The sequence below is a fragment of the Ursus americanus genome, chromosome 6, assembly GCF_024610735.1.
Source record: "Ursus americanus isolate L20-20 chromosome 6, mUrsAme1.1.p, whole genome shotgun sequence".
Taxonomy (NCBI): domain Eukaryota; kingdom Metazoa; phylum Chordata; class Mammalia; order Carnivora; family Ursidae; genus Ursus; species Ursus americanus.
In genome coordinates, this window is record NC_142132.1 from 66,041,010 (window position 1) to 66,061,992 (window position 20,983).

Below are 20,983 nucleotides of genomic sequence, written 5' to 3' on the forward strand. Positions count from 1 at the left end.
TACATCGTGAGCAAATAAGATAACCTACACCCTATTATATGTTTAGTAAACTTTAAAAAATGTATATGTGTGTTTAGAAATGTTATAGCAGTGGAGGAATACATCTATATACATATATATAAAACCAGAAGTACCAAGTATTTTGATACGTCCTAAATAAGAGCAGCCTTTTAGGTTTTAAAAGAAAGAAAAAGAATAGATTCCTATTTACTTCTCATTCGCCTTGGTCCAGCAGAGTGCTAGGTGCTATTCAATATTCTATTACTGCTTTTAATAAAAGTAACACATAAAACATGTTTATGGCAAACTTTTAATTTTAAAACCAAATTTAAAAGAGAGAGTCTGATGTAGCAATTATTTTCTTCTAAGTGTCACTGGATTCTCAGTTTCAAACTTTTCAACATGAAAGATAATTTTAAACTATCTTCCTGTCTTCCATCTTGTCCCATGAATTAGGAGCATGGTTACAAATGCATTTGTTTCTAGAGTGAGAAGGAAAAAGTAAGACCATCAAATTGTTACCACTTAAAAAATGTCGTGGGCTCAAAGGGTAATTTTCGCCCCTGAAAAGAAAAGACACCCTAACCAACTAATGACTTGGGCATGGGAAGGGCACTCACAATTAATTCAGACTGATTTATTCATTGTTCATGCACATTAAAAGTACTTTAAAAAGCTTGTTCATTTGTCCTCTACTTAAAAAGGGGGGGATTGGTCAATATTGCTTTCTAGGTTTTATCTCTATCTGGAGTTTTCAGTAGTAAGCACATTAAAGACGAGTCTGTTCTCTAGAGGAGAGAGTCTGGCTTGGTCAAAGCCTGGAGGAAGTTGGGTTTCTGAGGCAGCCGTCAGTCTGGGGCCTGAGCTCCTCCCGAGGCTAGCTTCCCTAAGATTGTCGGGTGCAACAGGAACGCCTGAGCTTCATGGCTAAAACCAAACATGCAAGAAGTGGTTAGAAAGGAAAAGTTTTTACAATCAGCTACGCCATCACAATGTCACATTAATTTGATCTTTAGGTACCTGCAGTGTTTAAGGACTTTGATAATAATTACAGCAACATTCACCAGAATTATTAGCAACATTGTCTGGACCAACATACAGAACTTCCTGTTAAATATACATCTCAATGATTAGGAGAGCCCTCTATGTAAAAGAATTCACTTCGAAACAATGCAAATATTTAAAAAGTATTTTTTTTTAAAGTTCATGATTCGTAAGTGAGTCTTCAAAGCTCAATACAGTTGTAAGATGACACTGTGTAAAGACTTTATGTGGAATAAAACATATTTGTGTTCTAAAAATTGACCATAGGGGCGCCTGGCTGGCTCAGTCAGTAGAGCCTGCGACTCTTGCTCAGGGTCATGAGTTCAAGCCCCATGTTGGGTATGGAGCCTACTTAAAAAAAAAAAAAATTAAAAATTGACCATAATACTTCAAAGATACACAGTAAAAATATCAAGGAAATGTTCAAGCTCACATCTAACGGCAAATTTTATTCGCCTGTCTCCAGGTGCCAACCTGGCCTAGGCAAAGACCTTTTTTCTCTCTTACAGAGAGTTTAGCATTCCCCCTTCCTGTAGATTCCTCCATCTGCTGGATGGAAACCGGTGTTTCTTAAAACCATTTTTCTACCCCAAGAGCAAGTGTCCCAGGGAAAGGGCACTTCGCTTACACACTCACATCTGTGCCTGGACACACACTACTGTTCTCCCACTGTTGAGTTCTCCGTAACACCTACCGGCTAGGAATCCGGGAGTACCGTGTTTCAGCTGAAGTCTGAGTACTATACAGCATCAAGGCTTTGCTATGAATGAGTCTGCAGAGGGGAAAGTGTAGGAAGGAGGGCTGGGCCACATCTCTAATTGGAATCTTAATATTTGTCCCTGGCCCCAGTGAGCAAGACAATCTCAACATAATTAAATGAAATTTCACACTGTAAGTTCTAAATGTCATTGCCAACTATTATAGAAGAGGCAAAAGTCCACAGCGCGTATGTGCCAAAAGGCCACACTGCAGCAAGAAACTGATTCCCCGTATGTGCTTAAAAAAAAAAAAAAAAAAAAGTTGCAATAATAATAAAGTGTCAAAAGAAACTTCGGCACTAAAGACACGGCACTGGCACTTCATTCATTGGAATGCATTTGATCTATTAACCTATGAAATAATAAGTGCCTCGATGACAATTTAAAGAAAAAAGAGGACCCCCACCCAACGCAGAGAATTCTTAAATATCACAGTCTATGTGACGTGGTGCTGAAACTGAAACACAAGTAAGTTTAATTGTTCAGGAACTACCGAGGTTGTGGTTTCACTACACAAGGCGTCAATATTAGTGTTGAAACTCAGTTGACAAGCTATTCTTTTGCAAAGAAAACTCCACATAAGGAAAATGGGTCTTAAGCTGCAAGTTGGAATGATCTTACTGGCTATGGAATCTGCGAAGTTATTAGAACAGGATGAACATAGGCTCCAGCTAAACTGACAAAAATACTGAGCGTTAAGCATCTGTAGCCATTTAAAGGCATTCGGTGTCAGTGTCTGAAAAGATTAAGATGCTTTAAAACAAAACCCTTATAAGAATATCAAATATTTAGGGAATTAGCTTCATAAATAACCAAATGTCTATGGCTTCAACTGTCGCCCTACCGCTGAGGTATGTGACCAGGATCCATCGAAATAGAGCGGTCTTTAGGAAATTCCCTACGAGAAACCTTGCGTAATCCGTCGGTTTCTTAAACCTGTGTCTGTTTTCTTTCGGTGGTTTTTCTTTTGTTCCGTTTCTTCTTTCTTTCGTCTATGCTTTTTCGAAGAGGCTGTCCCAGCAACCGTTTCTGCCTTTAAGCCCGTGCTGAGTAGCATCTCATATACTCTGTCATCCATGGGTTCTCAGAGGGGGAAGGCTTGATCCTTCTGTTTTTCTCCACCTCTACGGAGTGAGCGCGCTGCCTCTGAGCGATCAGTTTCCTTTTTTCCACCTGTCTTCTGTTCTTGGCTCGTAATGCTGATTCATGAATCTAAGTTATTCAAAAATAAAGAATTATTATTTCCGAGGTAAATAATAACTTACGTGGCTTTTGTAATAATTTTCAAGAATATCCGCAATGAAGCTCCGTGCAGAGCACGTGAAGCAGGGCAGAGGCAAGCCTGGCCCCGTCGTGCTCAGTCCTGAGTAAGACAGTGCCTCTAGAACAGCCCTTCCTTCCACTGTCAGCGACCAGAAACATCCACTGCACTGAATCGTAGATAGAAATGGTAAGCAACCAGTTTGCAACGTGCCTCTAGAAATTTCCTCTGGAAAATTACTGAAAAAGCTTAGCATTAAGCCTGGATAAGTATTCCATTAAAGGACTTTAAATGTTTTAAAGCAATATACCAAAAAAAAAAAAAATCTCAAGGGATTTTGACCACTTAAATGTTTCATACTACAGATAAACTCTGTTAAGCTTAATCCCACAGACTCGCCAGAATCCTTTGTTAAACCACAGCTTCATTGTGTCAAATATCACTCCAAAAACACCATCTGCCAGGGCTCGTTCAGAAGTCTATTCAGTAAAAATCTGATGATGGTATTTCATCAGCATTCAAACCGTTTGTACTTTCTGCTTCTTTTCATTCATTCTTTGCTTTAGGCTGTAGTAGCCGTGTGAACAACATACACAACTGCTCTGGGGCTCCACACACGAAGACCTCGTCAGAAACGTTCTCAGGACCAAGGAAGACGACAACTCAGGCTCCAAGAAACAAGGGGCACCCGGTATGGATGAGCAGGGGAAAACATAACCATCCAAATTTAACGCCAAGAGCAAAGGGAGGCTACAGAAGATGCCAAGAGCTATAGGAGAAGTCGTCTAACAAAAGAAAACAAAGGAGTCAAGGAACACCAGTTATCAAAGCCAAAGGAACTGGAAACCTCTCAAACGGCCCGACGCAAATCTAGATGGGCTGCCGCCAGCCCTGGTCATGCTCCTTCTCCTCTGACCTACTGGCCTCCTGGAACCTGAAAACCCTGATCCCAGCCACTTCTTCGCCCGGCTCCGAACTGGTTAAACCTTCCAGATACCAGCCAACTCCCAGCAAAACCCCTCGATCTCTGGGAAGCTAACACCCAGACTCCTGTTTGCCAATCAGATGCCCAGGTCTGGGCCTCCCTTGCCGCCCCTGGCATCCCGGAGACCTACCATGACCCAGAGCATCGCAGTGAACACAGGACACGTTCACAGGAACACAGCCCAACGGCCATCCCCCAGGAAGGCAGCGAAGCCGGCACGCGGGAACTCACCTCATGCACCGGGGCGGAAGCGCAGACGTTGTGAGTTTTCTGGCTCCCCGTCGCCGTCTGCCTCTCTCCCCACCCGTAAAGGGCAAACGGATGCTTGTTCTCTTTTATCTTACTTGATGATCTTTGAGGACTTTTGACTGTTTTCCTAGTTCTTCTCGCAAATAAGGCACTTGGTTGCTGTCGAGGTTCAGTACTGCTAGGCACCTTGTCAGTCTCTTTTGTTCGGATCTGTTGTTCAGGTTTTTCTTTTATCTCTTTCACTGGCAGTGCTTTAAAAAAAAAAAAAAAAAGGAGAGGAAACAAAAGGAGAATGCTTTAAAATCATTCCTTTAAATATGTGGGTTGTAAAATTCATAATGCTTAATTCAGTAAGTTTTTCACTTATAGCTCAATTCACAATTTCCTGGAAAGTAGAAATACAGAAACGAGTTAGTATCATACTTTTCGGTCTATCCTGTTTTAAAATCAACAACAAATACACCAATATTGAACCAAGCGTATTCAAAAGCAACAACTGTTATGCACATTCTTTTTTAAAAAAGATTTACTTACTTATTTATTTTAGAGGGAGGAGGAGGGGCAGAGAGAGAGAGAATCCCAAGCAGGCTCCACGCTTGGCACAGAGCCCGACACAGGGCTCGATCTCACGACCCTGAGATTATGATGTGAGCTGAAATCAAGGCTCGGGCACTCAACCCACTGAGCCACCCAGATGCCCGTTATTCATATTCTGAGATTAAGCATCTCAATTAAATAGTAAAAGCTAGAAAGCACCACAGCCTAACAGCTTTCTCCACAACCCCAAGGTAGGTTCAATCGTCAATGTCTTGCTTCAGAGAAAGATCTGGATTTGTGGTAATCACTCAGCAGCTGCAAAAGATTAGTTTTTAAGTTACTCAACTGGAGTTCCAGGATTCCATTTCTTTCAGAGGCACCATGAATATGGAGAGCTCCCTATGGCTCTTACCTGCTCCTTGTAAGAGCGAGCTGGCAACCTCAATTTGAAAGGTCCTGGGTCACAATAGGGAATGGTTTCCATAGTTACTCACCCAGGCGCCCAGCTCCACTTTCCCAGGACGAAGAGCTAGAGAGGAGAGCTCCCCCAACACTTGCGATAGAAAAGGCTGCATGAATCAGAACCCACAGTCTACATGGTCCTAAATTCTGGCAGCAGAGCTGGAGAAACGCTGAAGGAAAATGGGGCTGACCTACCTGAGGTCAACATCGGACATTAAGGATACACTCTAACACATACCCACTTCCCTAACATTTTATGATTTTCATTATTTTTTATAAACATTTTATCTTTTATAAAAGTTACACTGTTAGTTTAAACCCTTTGCGAGTTCGTGTTTTGTTTCAGCCTAAATTTATATTTTTTGTTTGTATTGACATAAAATTGGTATATAACATTATACAGAGTTTAGGTGTACCACGTGATAATTTGATACTTGCATACACTACAGAGTGATCACCCGTGTAAGCCTCGTTACTGCCCATCACATGCGACTGAGCCCCTTCACGCTTCCTGCCCTCCCCCATCTCCCTCCCCGCTCTGGTAACCACTGATCTGTTCTCTGTATCTATGAGTTTGTTTTTGTTTTGTTTGTTGATTTGTCTTGTTTTTTAGATTCTACATATAGGTGACATCATATGGTATTTGTCTTTCTTCATCTAACTTATTTCACTTAGTAGGAAACCCTTTAGAAACATCCATGTTGTTGCAAATGGAAGATTTCCTACTATTTTGGGGCTACTCTGAGTAATATTCCAGCGTGTGCGTGCGTGCATGCGTGTGCGTGTGCGTGTGCGTGCGTGTGTGTGCACGCCTTACGTTCTTTGTCCATTCATCCATCAGTGGCCACTTAGGTTGTTTCTCTGTCTTGGCTATTGTAACTCAGGCTGTGACAAACACAGGGGTTTCAAATTCGTATTCTTCAGATAAATACCCAGAAGTGGAATTGCTGGATCACATGGTTAGTTCTATTCTTACTTTTTTGTGAGGAATCTCCGTATTGTTTTCTGCAGTGGCTGTACCAACTTATATTCCTACCAAGTGTATGAGGGCTCCCTTTTCTCCACATCCTTGCAATACCTGTTATTTCTGATCTTTTTGGTAACAGCAGTTCTAACAGGTGTAAGGTAATATCTAATTGTGGTTTTGATTTGCATTTCCCTGATAATTACTGATGTTTAACATCTTTTCATACGCCTATTGGCCATCTGTATATTTTCTTTGGAAAAATGTCTATTCAGATCTTCTGCCCATTTTTTAATTTGGGTTGTTTGGGGTTTTGTTGTTGTTGAGTTGTGGGAGTTCTGTATATATTTTGGATATTTAACCCCTTATGGGCTATGTCATTTGCAAATATCTTCTCCCATTCAATAGGTTGCCTTTTTGTTTTGTTGCTGGTTTCCCTCACTGTGCAGAAGGTTTTCGGCTTGTTTAGTCCCATTTGTTTATTCTTGCTTTTGTTTCCCTTGCCTTTGGAATCAGGTCCCAAAAACACATTGCTAAGACTGATGTCAAGGAGCTTACTGCCTGTGTTTTCTTCTAGGAATTTTATGGTTTCAGGCCTTTAATCTACTTGAGTTAATTTTTATGTCTGGTGTAAGCCTATGATTTAATTTCATTCTTTTGAATAAGAGCTCCTTATGCATCTGGGCTCCATTTCACTTACTCCAGCTGTTTAAGGATCTTTAAGGTCTGAAGGACACCCCTTGCTTTCAATGCTCCAGAATTTGTCTCTAGGTGCTGATTTTATAGACTGCTATTCCAAAACTTCATCACTTCTTTAGGACATACTCTTGCCCCTTACTATTTTTAGCTGTGATTCTTTTTCTTGCTTCTGTCCATGTTCCCTTTAGAATGAGCCCCTGAAGAGGAAGTCCAGATCCTGTGGCAAGTGTAAGAAGCCTCCGTAGATCACTGTCATTTCTGTCCTCAGTGATGACCTTGACTCTACCAGACTGTTGCATTTATTACTACATATGTTAAGAAAGAGCTAATGCGCTGACCCTGGAGTTTAGTGCTCTGTACCACTGTGCCATATCTTTAATCACAGCACCTGAGCTGTTTGTGGATAAGGTGGGATGCCAATCTTCCATTTTACCATGAGAACCTAAATCCATTCATTGCTCAAACATTTCTGAGTGATGTGGCCACACCTTGTTCTCTTCTCTTTGCTGGCTATAGGAAGAGGGGGAAAGGAGCCCATCAAGACCAAGACAAAGGGAAATAGAAGAGGGGGACGAAGGCTTGTGCAGTCACAATACTGAGAAAGAGAGGGAAAATAACCCAAATCATTCTCATTGATTCATTTCCCTTCCTTCTCTTCCTCTCCCACTCTGTATGTGTCTAACCCAGGTCTTCAGAGAAGCCCTACCCAGAGAAGGTAATAATGATTTTGTTTAAAGGATAAGCTAGCCAGGAAGAAAATAGAACAGAGAATCTCAGCAAGAGGGAATGTCATGTTCAAAGGCCCAAAGAGAAGAGGGAATATAAATAGTTCAAAATGACAAGTACACAGAGAGTCTATGGATGAAGGCATGGAGCAGGGAGCAGGGGTGAAATAAAGACTTTCTATGTCAAACTCAGGAGTTTTATTTTATCCTGAAAATGATGAAGAATCACTAAAGGATTTTAAGCTGGAAAATGACATGGCCCTATTTACATTTTAGGAATAAGGCCTCTAACTACCAATGTGAAGGATGAGTTAGAGAGGTGAGGACAGAAAGGCCAGCTAGCCAACAATGGCAGTCTGGGGTGGTGTGGGAAGTGGGGGGAGGAGGGTACCAACAGTCATGGTAGAGGCCGAGAGGCAAAGAAGGGCCAGAAGGGGGCCCACCGAGGCTGGCAGGTGCTCTGACCCCCTGGGCACTTGTGAACTACACGCTGGTCAGAACAGCAGGGAGGTGGTGCCAAAGCCTCTCCAGAGCGGACAGCCCAGCAACACTGGGTACGACTGACAGGTGAACACGGGCACAACACAGCACTGGGAACAAACAGGAGGCGACAGCTCCCACAGGTGTTTGGAGTGGATGGTCACGCTATCCTCTGATAAAAGGCCCACCGAAGGGTAAGGAAAGGATACTCGCCAAGCAGGCAGCAGCTGGACACTTAATCGGGGGTCCAGGAAAGAAGGTGGTGGTGAGCAGGTGGGAGCTGAGGTTTGGATGTAGAACAGATCGCCCAAGGAGCAACGCAGTCAGAGAAGGGAAGAGTGGAGTCAGGCCCCTGGGCCCATTACTTAAGGAGCAGCCAGGCACAGGAAGGAGCGCCCAAAGGGGGAGAAAGAATTGCTAGAAAAGTAGAAAAACTAACCAGGTGAGCAATGAAGGGAAGAGCTTTGGTAAAGGAGATAGCAATTAACCATGCCAAATATGACCTGGCGGGGGGGGTGGTCAGTAAGACGAGGAGGGAGGAGGAAGAGACTTGGCATTTGGCAACCAAGCTGTCCCACGGCTGACAGAGGGGAACGTGGGGTCGGGGAACCCGACCCCAGCGGGCTACGGAGTGAACAGAGTAGAGACCTCAGTTCTGGTAACAGTGGACTACGGGCCCAACCCTCCCCACCACGGATAAATAGACTGCTGTTAAAAACCCAGCGTGTCCACAGGCACCCAACACAAAAAAACTAAACTCTTCTCTGGAGACCTGAGGCCTCAAATTATCCCCGCAAAGAATTTTTCAAACATAATTATGAATGTACTAAAAATAATGAGCAGGCACGCAAGGAGAGAAGACAGTAAGGAAGGGCCAGCAGGAGCAACAGGCTTGACATGAGGGAATTATCATGGACAGACTATAAAATAACGGCATTCACGCTCCACAGTACTTCCAGAAAAAGACAAACTCAAGGACATCTGCAGCAGCAGAAGACAAAGATGGAAAACACAGAAGAGACAGAACTTAGCACTATAATACTACTATTTATAAAACTCTTGAAGTAGTGCCTGGTATAGGATAAGTGCCTGTAAGTCTAGGGTTCGAAATCCCATTCAAAGGAATGAAGCTTAGAATAAAGACTTCAGACAAACCAAACCAGTGCTCACGACCATTAGAGTGGAGGATTAGAGCACCGCCTTTCTCAGTACCTGACAGAACATCCCAACGAAAATAAACTCGGTCTTGTTTCAGGACTGTGCTATCCAATACAAAAGCCCAACCATATGTGGCTATTAAATATAAGCTTAAATTAATGAAAATAAAGGCAAACATTCAGTTCCTCAGATAGGCTAGTCAGAGTTTAAGTGCTGAGTAACAACGTCCTGTGGCCAGTGACTCCATGCTGATGATATAAAGACGGAGCACAGCACTGTCACAGTAAGTTTTATTGAACAGTCTGATGTTTTAAAGTATTTGAACAACAGAATTAACACATTTTACCCAATGAATACATATACAACACCGCATCCAGTAACCATAGGATATAGAATTTGTAATGATACAAATGCGTGATGTTTATAAGAACTGACATATCTAAGGCTATAAACCAAATCATAATTTATAAAACTGAAATTATATAGAATGTATCCTCTAACTGTAGTGTAATTAAACTCGATAAAATAAAAATAAAAAACTTTAAAATCTCTAGTTTTGAAATTTAAAAACATTTCTAGGGGCTCCTGGGTGGCGCAGTCGTTGAGCGTCTGCCTTCGGCTCAGGGCGTGATCCTGGCGTTATGGGATCGAGCCCCACATCAGGCTCCTCCACTATGAGCCTGCTTCTTCCTCTCCCACTCCCCCTACTTGTGTTCCCTCTCTCGCAGGCTATCTCTATCTCTGTCGAATAAATAAATAAAATCTTAAAAAAAAAAAAATTTCTAAATCATGCACAGATCAAAAACCAACCATATGGTTACACAAAAATGGGAACGTACTCAATGTCACATTTACGAATGATTAAAATGGTAAACTGTGTTAGGTATATTTTACTACAATTTTTAACAATTAAAAAAAAAGTAGTGGTGATGGAAGGTGTGCCTTCCTTAACCCTGATCTAATTAGAAATGCTCCTAGGGGTGCCTGGGTGACTCAGTCGATTAAGCATCCTCCTCTTGATTTTGGCTCAGGTCATGATCTCAGGGTGGAGAGACAGAGCCCCACATCAGGCTCAGAGCTCAGTGCAGAGTCCGCCTGAGATTCTCTCTCTCCCTCTGCCCCTCCTGCACGTGCTTGCGCTCTCTCGCTCTCACTCTCTCAATAAATACATAAATATCTTTTAAAAGATTTCTTCACCAAGCATTATATTTGTAAATTTCTGGTATTTGGGTTTTCACCTTTTAAAAGATTTTATTTATTTATTTAGAGAGTGTGAGCAGGGGGAGGAGTAGAGGGAGAGAGAGAATCTCGAGCAGACTCTGTGTTGATCAAGGGGCCCGACATGGGGCTCGATCCCACCACCCTGGGATCATAACCTGAGCTTAAATCAAGATATAGATGCTTAAGTGACTGAACCACCCAGCTGCCCCTAGTCTTTTTTTAAAAAGATAAATGTTTCCTTATGTTTGTACGATACATAAATGTTAAACTTTATTAATTTTTCATGTATTTTAAAAATCATAATAATTTTGCTTAAGTAAATAAAATACTATATAGCAAAACTTGGGCCTTTCCCCTGCAGGGAGTTAGGATTCATCATACTCAACTGATGGTGTGGCTAAAGCAGTATCAGGTGGAAATTTATAGCCTTAAATCAATATATACAAAAAGAAAGGCAGGGGGAAAAAAAATCAATGATAAGCATCCATCTCTCTCTCTCTCAAATAAATAAAATCTTCAAAAAAAGAAAATTAGAATAAGGGGAAAAAGATCATGGATTAATAAAAACATATAATAAAGAAAATCCACATAGCCAAGAGTTAGTTTAGGAAAAAAACTGATAGAATTCACAAGTTTCTGGCAAGACTGATCAAGAAGAAAGAAAGAAGTAAAAAATAAACATAAGTAAAAATACAGCAAATGGAATTTAGGTTAAATATGCACCAATGACATGTGCACATAGTCCCTTTGTCCCAAAAGCCCACTAGAGTGAAGGAAAAAAAGGCATAACCCACAGGACAAAAAGCAAAGGAGGCGATGACATCAGGTGTTGATAAAATTTTGGAAGCTGGAAAATAGATGAAGATGTAGAAGTGACCTCACAGAATCGAGTAGGATGAATCCTAACTCCCTGCAGAGGAAAGCCCCACAGGACACAAACTGAACCCCAAAAGGAATTGGAAAATGAAGCAGAAGGTCCAGCGTTAATCAGTGCCCCAGCCTACATGCTCTTCTGACAACATAATATGAACGTGCCTATTGATAATTGGGCTGCTAGATGCTTCTTCCCCATGAACCTGGGCAGACTTTTGTAAGCAAGGAATGGAGTGAGAGAGGTGCTACATGGCTCCTGGTGATAAGTCATAAAGGGCAATCCAGCATCTGCCCACATGCGCTTGGAGGCCAGCCAGCATGTTATGCAGGTCAGGCACATGAAGATGTCACATGAGAGTGTCCTAGCAGACAGCCCCCAGCCCTGGCACATTCCAGCAGAGGCTGCAGACAGCACGGAGTGGAAACAAGGCACACCCCTGTGCCCAGGCCAAACTCCAACCCACAGAAACCATGAGCAATAATCAATGAGTATTGGAATCTTAAGCTACTAGTTTTCAGGGTAATTCTGTTATGTAGCTGTAGATGTTCTTGCATAGTCTTTCCTCTAGTCCCTAAGCCAGGTGATGGCCCCTCTCCCAGTCCAGAAGGCATACGGGTTACTCTCCAGAGAGAACCAGAAGGGGTATGGACTTGAAATACCAGGCACAGGAAAAGTAAGGGGTTACACCTTCCTGAAAATACGTTTATGTGGTAAAGAACAAGACCCTGCTCCCTTTCTGAACTCTGTTCCCAGAATGCTGACAGCCAGGCTTGTACCCTTCCAGGCAGGAGACTGGAGACGTGCTGTCTGGGGAAGTGAACACAAGAAAAATGGGCATATACTATGCTTGAAGTCCCTCAGAGAAACAGCTGGTCCTCACCCAATTAGTCAACAAGCACCCCCACACACAGAGCTCCTGAAAAGCTCTTCAAGCCTCACTCTTACATATGAGCAGATAGGCTAAGGCTAAGAGCAAAACGTGAATACATCCTCTAAAAAGAAAAAGACCAAAATATACAGAAAAGACTAGGAAATACAAGAGAGCTCTCAAACGATATTTATGGCTTTTTTTTTTTTTTGAGTTAAAAGAAATCCAAGAAGAACAGGTTGTTATTTTTTCATTTTTTATTTTTAAAAATAACACTTGGGACAAAAAAACATGTAATCTCTTCAAAACTTAAGACTAGGATGGTAGAATTAAAAATTTCAGTATAAAGTTTGGAAGATAAAATTGATGAGTTCTCCAAGAAAACAGAACCCAAAATTCTAGTACCAGAGAAGTTTTAAATAAAAATGTTAGAGATCTGATTCAGGAGTTACACCATCTGACTAAAAATAATCATAGAAAGAAAAAAACTGAATAGAGCACAGAAAATTACTTTAAATGGTACTAGAAAATAAAGAGGCCCGCCAAGTTGTCAGCCCGATGAATGATAAAAGACATACACACAGGGGCGCCTGGCTGGCTGAGATGGCAGAGCATGAGACTCTTGACCTCACGGTCATGAGTTCAAGACCCACATTGTACACGGTGTAGCACTTACCTTAAAAAAAAAAAAAAAAAAAAGAGGTCACGTACGCAGGGTGTCAGAATGGCATGGTACTTCTAAAAAGCAAGACCAAAAAGTAGGATTCAATATAATACTGCTTTAAAACACTGAAATTTCTAATCTAATCTAGAGTTCTCTACCTTGCAAAATATCAATCCAGCCTTTGGATAGAGTAAAGGCATTTTCAGTCATGCAAGCTCACAAAATTATTACTTCCCATGCAACATTTCTCAGGACTTACAGAGAATGTGTTACATTAAAAGGAAGGGATTAGCCACACAAAGGAACGCCTGAGATTTATAAGACATGGGTCAGATGAAGAGATAAACAAAAGGAATACTCAAGCCAACGATGAAGAGAAGCCCCAGACTGACAGCGGCGTGAGATCTAGGCAGCATAAATAACAGGAGGATGAGGGTTCAAAAAAAATGTCTCCATGGGGGCGCCTGGGTGCCACAGTGGTTAGCCTTCGGCTCAGGGCGTGATCCCGGTGTTATGGGATCGAGCCCCACGTCAGGCTCCTCCACTATGAGCCTGCTTCTTCCTCTCCCACTCCCCCTGCTTGTGTTCCCTCTCTCACTGGCTGTCTCTATCTCTCTCAAATAAATAAATAAAATCTTAAAAAAAAAAAAAAAAGCCAACAGATAAGTCTAGATCAGAAGAGGGTGGCCAAAGCTGAAAAGAGTTGGAAGATGCACCCTAGGAAGCAAGGCATATGAGAAACAGGTCAGGGTTATTTTGTTTTCATTTTAAGCATATTTTTAAAAATTACACATATGTATAACTTTGCTAAAAAATAAAATTAAATTTAAAAAGAAATGTGACTATGAAAAAAGGAGTTAGTCCAGACCACTCTTCAAGGCATGCTTCAAAGCATTCCACAGGAAACACTCCCACTGCCACCCCACCACACACAAAGAACATCCTGACGCTTTTTAGCACCCAGCTCTAAATAAGAGTGAGAAGCCAAGGATCATTAGATGTTTGAGAAAACTAACATGAAATACAGGTTTATAAACAAAAGAACCAAAAATGGGGAGAGAGTACAGAACCAGACACTATGCTATAGAAATACAAGGAGAAAACAAAAAATTTCTAGTAATATCCCCAGCAAGATAATAGAAAATACTGTATGCATGAACCAAGAACAGAATACTATTTTTTAAAAAGGAATAAAAGGAAGAAGGGAGGGGGAGAGAGGAGAGGGAAAGAGGGGGGAAGAAGGCAAGTCCAGAAACAAAATTAATTAAATGTAAAAATAAATAGGATCCCACCAATTAAAAAAAATATGTAGAAGAGTTGGAAGATACAGTTGAGAATATCACCCAGAAAAACAAAAGAAAAAGACAGATGAAAATAGGGGGTGGGGTGTATATTAGAAAATGAAGGGATAAATTCACGAACTCTAACATCCAGCTAAGGAGTTTAGAAAGAAAGGAACAGAAATAGAAATGAAAAGACAACTTAAGAAAACTTACCAAAATTACAAAGCAGGAGTTTCACTGTAAGGACTCACCAAGCACATTGGAGGAAAACAGATCTAGACCAAGGAAAAATCTCAGCACACAAAGGACAAAGAGAAGACCCTAAAAGCTTCCTAAGGGTGGGGACATGTTATCAAGAATCAGGAAGACATGGGACTGTAACAGCAATACCACAAGTTACAACACAACAGACCAATGTCTCCAGATTTTTTAGAGACAATACTTTCAACCTAGAATTCCATTCTCAGCCACAAACTCACCGAATCATGAAGGCAGAATAAAGCTATCTTTCGACATGCAAGATCTTAGGAAATTAATCTCTCACATACCCTTTCCCAGGAAGCTACTAGAAGACAAGCTCCAACAGGAGGGGTAAACCAAGAAGGAAAATGATGGGAGGGCCACACAAGTGCTCCTACCCAAGACAGAAACCAAGGAATCTGCGGGGTGGAGGCCAAAGGCCCTCCCAACATGGAACCGGGCAGGCAGCCGGCTGCAAGAGCAGCAACCAGGTCAGATGGAAGTAGGTCAGGGGCCCTGGGAGGGATGTCTTGAGATGTTGAGAGAGTGATAGTGAACTTGATGTGTTGGTTGTATTGTGAGAGAAAAAGGAGTCATGGCAAACAATATAGGCCAGCTTTGAGCAACATTTTCCGGGCCCCACAGCGTAGATGCTAACTGTAATCTAACCAGCTCTGTGCTGACCACACTGCGGGCGGTATGCGGGGGGCCGTGTGTATGGGTTAGGAGACGGGTGAAGAGAATGAAAGCCGAACAGATGATGCTAAAAAAATGGGAGAGAAAATTAAGAAGTGTCAATCCTATTAATTACAAGTAGTAATTGTTTATTAATTGTTATTTACAAGTAATAATCTCCCTGTTACTTGGAGAAATAGAAATCAGCACCACAGGAAAAACCAGAGGAGTTGGAAGTGGACCCCTCAGAACAGGCAATTGGTCTGTGTGTGGCGGGGGAGCTGCTGTATTTTCGTAATAAGCCATACAGAACTATATGATTCCACGTGTACATATGGCTTCAGTAAAAGCAAGAACCAAATGTTTATGTTTTACAGAAATTCAAGAGTGCCCATCATTCTAGTATATAAAACCATCTACTGAACAACAAGGATTTTGCAATCGGGAGCCCCGGACTCAGCAAACATCCTTCCTTCTGCCTGATGCCTAAACCAGAAATACTAACAGAGAAGAAATAACTGATCTTAGCCACTGGTAGGATTCAGTGTCTCTAAGGAAACCAAAATAATCTTGAACTCAGGCAAACACAGGCATCATCCATACTACAGTGCTATCTAAAAATTGCATTTCTATACCCACAGAAATAATTGAGACCTCCTTCACAAACAACGAAGCGGAAGGGCCGAAAAGAGAAAAGCACATTCAGTCTGATAAAGTACATCTCACAACTTAGCTGGTGGATCAGTGCCACAGGAATAAACCAGAAGGCACGTTCCCCTACCCCCGCCACCTTCTGTTACTCAAATTTCTACCAGTGATCACTGACGTCAGGACTCCAGCTTCTAGATACTCAGCAATCTCTGGGAATTGACAAGGGACATGAGGATGGAGAGGCCGCTCTGCCACAGATGTTGCCCTGAGAATAACTGATGAGGACAAAATGAAAGCTAAGTAGCCTGGCTCTTCCACTCAAAGATTACATCTCCTCTCCTCGGCCTCTTGCAGAGAGGCCAGGACTGAAAACTGAAAAGGGTTAATTACCACTTACAATGCCATGAACAAACAAAAAGAAAGTCACTAATCATTTATCCTGAGTTTCCATTTCTTCCTCTACAAAATTGAGATAAAAATTATGCTCCTACCATTAAGAATTATTTTGGACGTTAAACGAGAAAATACATATGCTCAGATCAGTGATTGGAGGCATACTAAGCTATCAGTACATTTCAGTTATTCTAATGGCCGGAGCCTCTTTAAAATCGAGCGACCCGGGACGGGGATGGAGAGTGAGAGGTGTCTGGCCAACGTTAGAAAGTAGAGGGAAGAACCATTCATTACTCCAGGCTGTATTCTGCCTGAGGCATTTAATTCGACCCTGAGCACCAGCCACCATCCACCGGGCCTCTCACGCTGAGACCCCAATTCTGCAACCATCTGGCCAGGAGAGAAGGTGTAGGGCCTTGGCTGAAACAAGACACACAGCACTCGTGAGCCATTTTCCAGGGGCTGCTTCAGCCCTACACCGCGGCAGCCTTGATGAGGATGCGCGCTTTGGCTGAGTGGATGGGCAAGAAACGGAGAGGACCTAGCACTTACAAGGAATATTCTCCCACCAACCAGGAGTTACGCAACAGCCTGCGTAAACAAATTCAAAATATTCTTTAGAGACAATGCAACGAGGTCAGGGAGTTAACACAGAAAACAGCAGCCCCATTCATAAGACTGAAAGTTTGGCTCCGTGATTCTTAACCTCTCGGGGTAGGTCCTCCTTGAGAATCCGATGAAAGCTGTGCTCCTCTACGAAAAAAAATGGGCGCTTAGATGTAAATAGATGGGATTTTAGAGCTCACTAAGGCAACCAAGGCCCTCGGGTGAAGACACGGAGTTCAGCGGCACTTGAACTGAATTCGCAACTGGCTCAACCCAGAGGCACCCTCTTACGGAAATAAAGGGTGGGAGGGCAAAGGCGTGGCTGACACCAGACTTTCTGTCAAGGAAGGTGGATTCTTCATTTACCAAGAAAAAAAAAAAAAAAGGACGGGCTTGCCCTGAGCGCTGCGAGACCCAGAGCGGGGCAGCTCGGACGCCAGGAGCAGGCCCCCCGCGGTCCCCCTCCCGGCCCGGTACCTGGCAGAGCTGCAGCCACCTCCTCCTCCACGCTCTCCGCGTCCCGGGCCTCCTCGGCCTCCGCCGCCTCCGCGTCCCGCTCCTCCGCCGGCCCGCGCGCCCGCCGTTCCGGTCCCTCCCGCGCCGCGGGCTCCGCGGGCGGCGAGGCGGGGGCGCACTGGGGCGCGGGGCCTCCGGCGCCGGAGGATGCCGACGACGCCGAGTCGTCCGAGGCGCCGGCCGGGCCCCAGTCGTCCCAGAGCCAGGGCGCGTGCGCCTGCTCCAGCAGCCGGCGGCCCAGGCGGTAGTGCAGCAGCTCGCGGTAGCACGGCCCGTACTCGTCCCAGCGCGGCTCCCGGTAGCGCTTCATGTACTCACTCTTCACCCCGCTCCCCGGGGACATGGTGCCTCCCGCCGGCTTGAGTGCGCGCCGCTCCGTGCCGCCGCCGCCTACGGAACCGGGGACACGACACAGAGGCCCGCCCCGCCCCTCCCCTCCCGCCGGCCCGCCCGGCCCGCCGCGACGTTTAAACCCGGAGCCCCGCCCGTACGGGGCGGGGCGCGGGCGGGGGCGGAGGTGAGGGGGCGGAGGGAGCGGGCGGGCGGCCCCGGGAAGGGGCGGGTCCCGGGAGGACCCGCCAGGTAGCGTCGCGTCCTGTGACCCTGTCCTGAGAACTCGGCAGGCTAGGGGGCGGGAGGTTCCAGGAGGCGGGCGGAGCCGCCAGGACCGCGGGGGACCGGGCCCCCCTCAGGGGACGGCTCGGGAGGTGGGACGCCAGAGGCTTCGGGCTACGGTGACAGGGCCGCGGGCGGCCGGGGACAGGCGGGCGCTGGAGCGAGGCAAAGCAGGGGCGGGGGGCGGGGCTAGGGGTCCTCGGGGCGCCCTCCCACCTTACCTCCTTGGTGCGGCGTCCTGCTGGCCCCGCGTCTCCCGCCCCGTCCTCCGCGCGCTGGGCGCTGCAGCTCAGAGCGGCCTGCTCTCCCCCGCGCTTTCCTCCCGAGCAAGATGTCGCCGACGGCGGGGCGGCCCGCGTCCCTGCGGCAGCCGGCAGGCGAAGGCGCCGCCTCAGTCCCCGGGAGCAGACGCCTCCCCCGCGCGCTCCCGGTCCCGGCCCCCGCCCCGCTGCGTGAGGGCGGCTGCTTCAGTGCCAAGCGCGAGGCGCGGGGATGCAGCGCCTCTGCCAGCCCCGGGCTCCAAGGCCCACGGCCCCGGCCCTCCGGTCCGAGGCGCCCGCGCGCCCATGTCCCCAGTAGGCTCCGTCCCAGGCGCCTGCCACCGCGGGAGGCGTCAGTTAGGGGCTGCAGTTGCTGCCCTGTCCGGGGAATGGTGCGGGGCGGGGGGGCCCGGCCGGCGACCCTCTGCGCTCCCCTCCTGACGCACCTGCGCTGCTCGCGTTTCCCAGAAACGAGTCCACGCGGTGGCTCTTGGCTTTCCTCCTGTGTTCACAGCACCTGTTACTCTGGTTTTAACCTCTCTTTACGTTTTAGTACAATTCCTTTCTGGCCAATACCCCAGACATTTTGTAAACTTAATTAAGACTGCCAACCCACCCTCTCAGAGACCTTTGTACGAAAAACCTTCACAGATTTAGTTGCGTTGTGCGAAAGCAGACGAAGTTGCTTTAGTCGTTACAGTTTCAATTGTGGCCTCAGGCAGATTCTTACCCTCTGTTGAAAGGGAGCCTTAATGCGTTCTTGACAAAAAGATTTGAAAGAAGCTTTGGAAAATCAAAATAATTAGCAGTTGAAAAGCAGGACTAGGCCATGAGTTGAGTTACCCGGTCGTGGCTTCCGCACTAAGATTCCCCCGTTCACCTACCATGTTTTTTTCACCTGCTATCTTTGCTTCTGCCTTTGTGCTCTGCCCCAGCCCCTCAGCGTAGCTGAAAGAGCCAGAGGTAGATGCTGCCCAAGCGGGACAGGTCGGACTGTTAGCAGTCCAGGAGTCATTACCACTGGGCTGTTAATGGCACTTTTCTGGACGGACACTCCATGATCCCCGCTGTTGACGTTCCCACAGTGCCCTGACTTCTCCCCTCCCCAACTTTACCTTTTGTTCCTTGGGATACCCCCAGAAACTTTCTAATGCATTTCACTTTTGTTTAAGCTGTTCAGAGTTGGTTTCAGATGGTCGCAACCAGGAGAATTTTAACACAATAGTAACCTGGGAGGAATGACATGCAGTTCTATGAAACATGCAGAATACAATGTTTCAGTTGGCCTTGGCTGCATAATTAACCACCCCAAAACTTAGTGGTTTTAAAACAACAAAGATTTATTATTTCTCATAATTCTGTGGGGTCACCAGGCAGTTCCTGTGCTGGTTTCACTTGGCTGGTTTAGACTCACTTAGTTGCATTCATCCTGGAAGGCTCCTGAAGGCCTGGTTGTGGACCTGGCTGTGCACTGGCCCTGGCTTGGTCTCCTCACTGTGGCCTCATCCTCCAGGAGGCTAGACTGGCTTTTTCACCTGGACCTCTCTTGTGGGAGGACAATGACAGAAGGTGGAGGGCCCAGGAAGATTATATATGTATCTCTTCTGCTGTGTGGTAAGATTCAAACCACAAGGCCAGCCCAGATTCAGAGAGAGACGTAAAGTCCACCCCTGCGTGAGAGGAGCCGCAGCAAACTTACCTTGCAAACGGGCATGAGTTCTGGATGTAGAAATTTGTGATCATACTTTATAATCACACATCTACACACATACACGAAGTGTATAAGGTAATATACCATATTTTGTATGACTAAAAAATAGAATTAGGAACCACTTATTTGTTTTATTTTTACCTGTTTTGCACAATTAAGTGTATTACTTTAATTCTAATTTTTTTCAGTGTTATTATTCATCAGGGCTTATCCACTTGGAGGTGACAAAAACCAGTTCAACCAGCTTAAACAGAAAGGATATTGAGGGGTGCCTGGGTGGCTCAGTAGGTTAACCATCTGCCTTCAGCTGTGTCTGCCTTCAGCTCTAGTCATGATCCTGGGGTCCTGGGATCAAGAGCTCTGCATCACAGGGCTCCCTGCTCAGTACGGAGCCTGCTTTTCCCTCTGCCTCTGCCACTCCCCTTGCTTGTGCTGCCTATCTCTCCCCCCCAATCAAAAAAATAAATCTTAAAAAAAAGAAAGAAAGAAAGAAAGAAAAGAAAGAAAAGAAAAAAGAAAAGAAAAGAAAAGAAAAGAAAAGAAAAGAAAAGATATTCAGTGACCCTGGCAGAGCTAAACCCAGGGACCCAGTCAATGTCATTGGGATTCTATTTCTTTCTGTCTTTGAGCTCTGCTTTCCTCCTGGGGCTGGCTTCTTTGTCTCCCACTGTAAATGGATTTCCTCCACATCGCTGAGGAAATACCCTTGTAGCCCCAAGCTTACGACGTCTTAGCAGAGGACCACCAGCAAGAGAGAACTTCTTGGTATTCCAGTTATAGATTCTTTAGTCGCATGCTTAGCTGTTGCTAGGTGTAGGAAGTGATATGATTGGCCAAGCCTGGGTTATAATGCCCATCCCTGTAGATGGCCATAGGGTGGCAGGCTGAGATTGACAGCCCCGTGAAAAGCACGTGGAATAAGGAGGGCGTGGCTCTTCCGGAGGAGGAGCAGTAGGCAGACAAAACAGCATGTGCCCATGTGTATGTTTGTCTTTGTGTCTAAGAACCGGATGAGAGCGTTCTAATTTGACAGCACTTGTGAGGGGGGAAACCTGGGAGGTCGTTGATCATGAGTAAGGTACAG

The 20,983-nt window shown here is 45.1% G+C and overlaps 1 protein-coding gene across 1 annotated transcript; it reads right to left on the reverse strand.

Moving 5' to 3' along the window:
* Positions 1 to 297: 297 nt before the first annotated feature.
* CCSAP (centriole, cilia and spindle associated protein) lies at positions 298 to 18,322 on the reverse strand. Its single transcript, XM_045783568.2, has 4 exons — positions 18,150 to 18,322; positions 17,275 to 17,703; positions 4,280 to 4,548; positions 298 to 3,014 (listed from the first exon to the last, which is right to left on the reverse strand). Exons 2-4 carry the CDS (start codon positions 17,654 to 17,656, stop codon positions 2,838 to 2,840), a joined length of 828 nt encoding a protein of 275 aa, XP_045639524.2. The 5' UTR covers positions 17,657 to 17,703; positions 18,150 to 18,322; the 3' UTR covers positions 298 to 2,837.
* Positions 18,323 to 20,983: the final 2,661 nt, after the last annotated feature.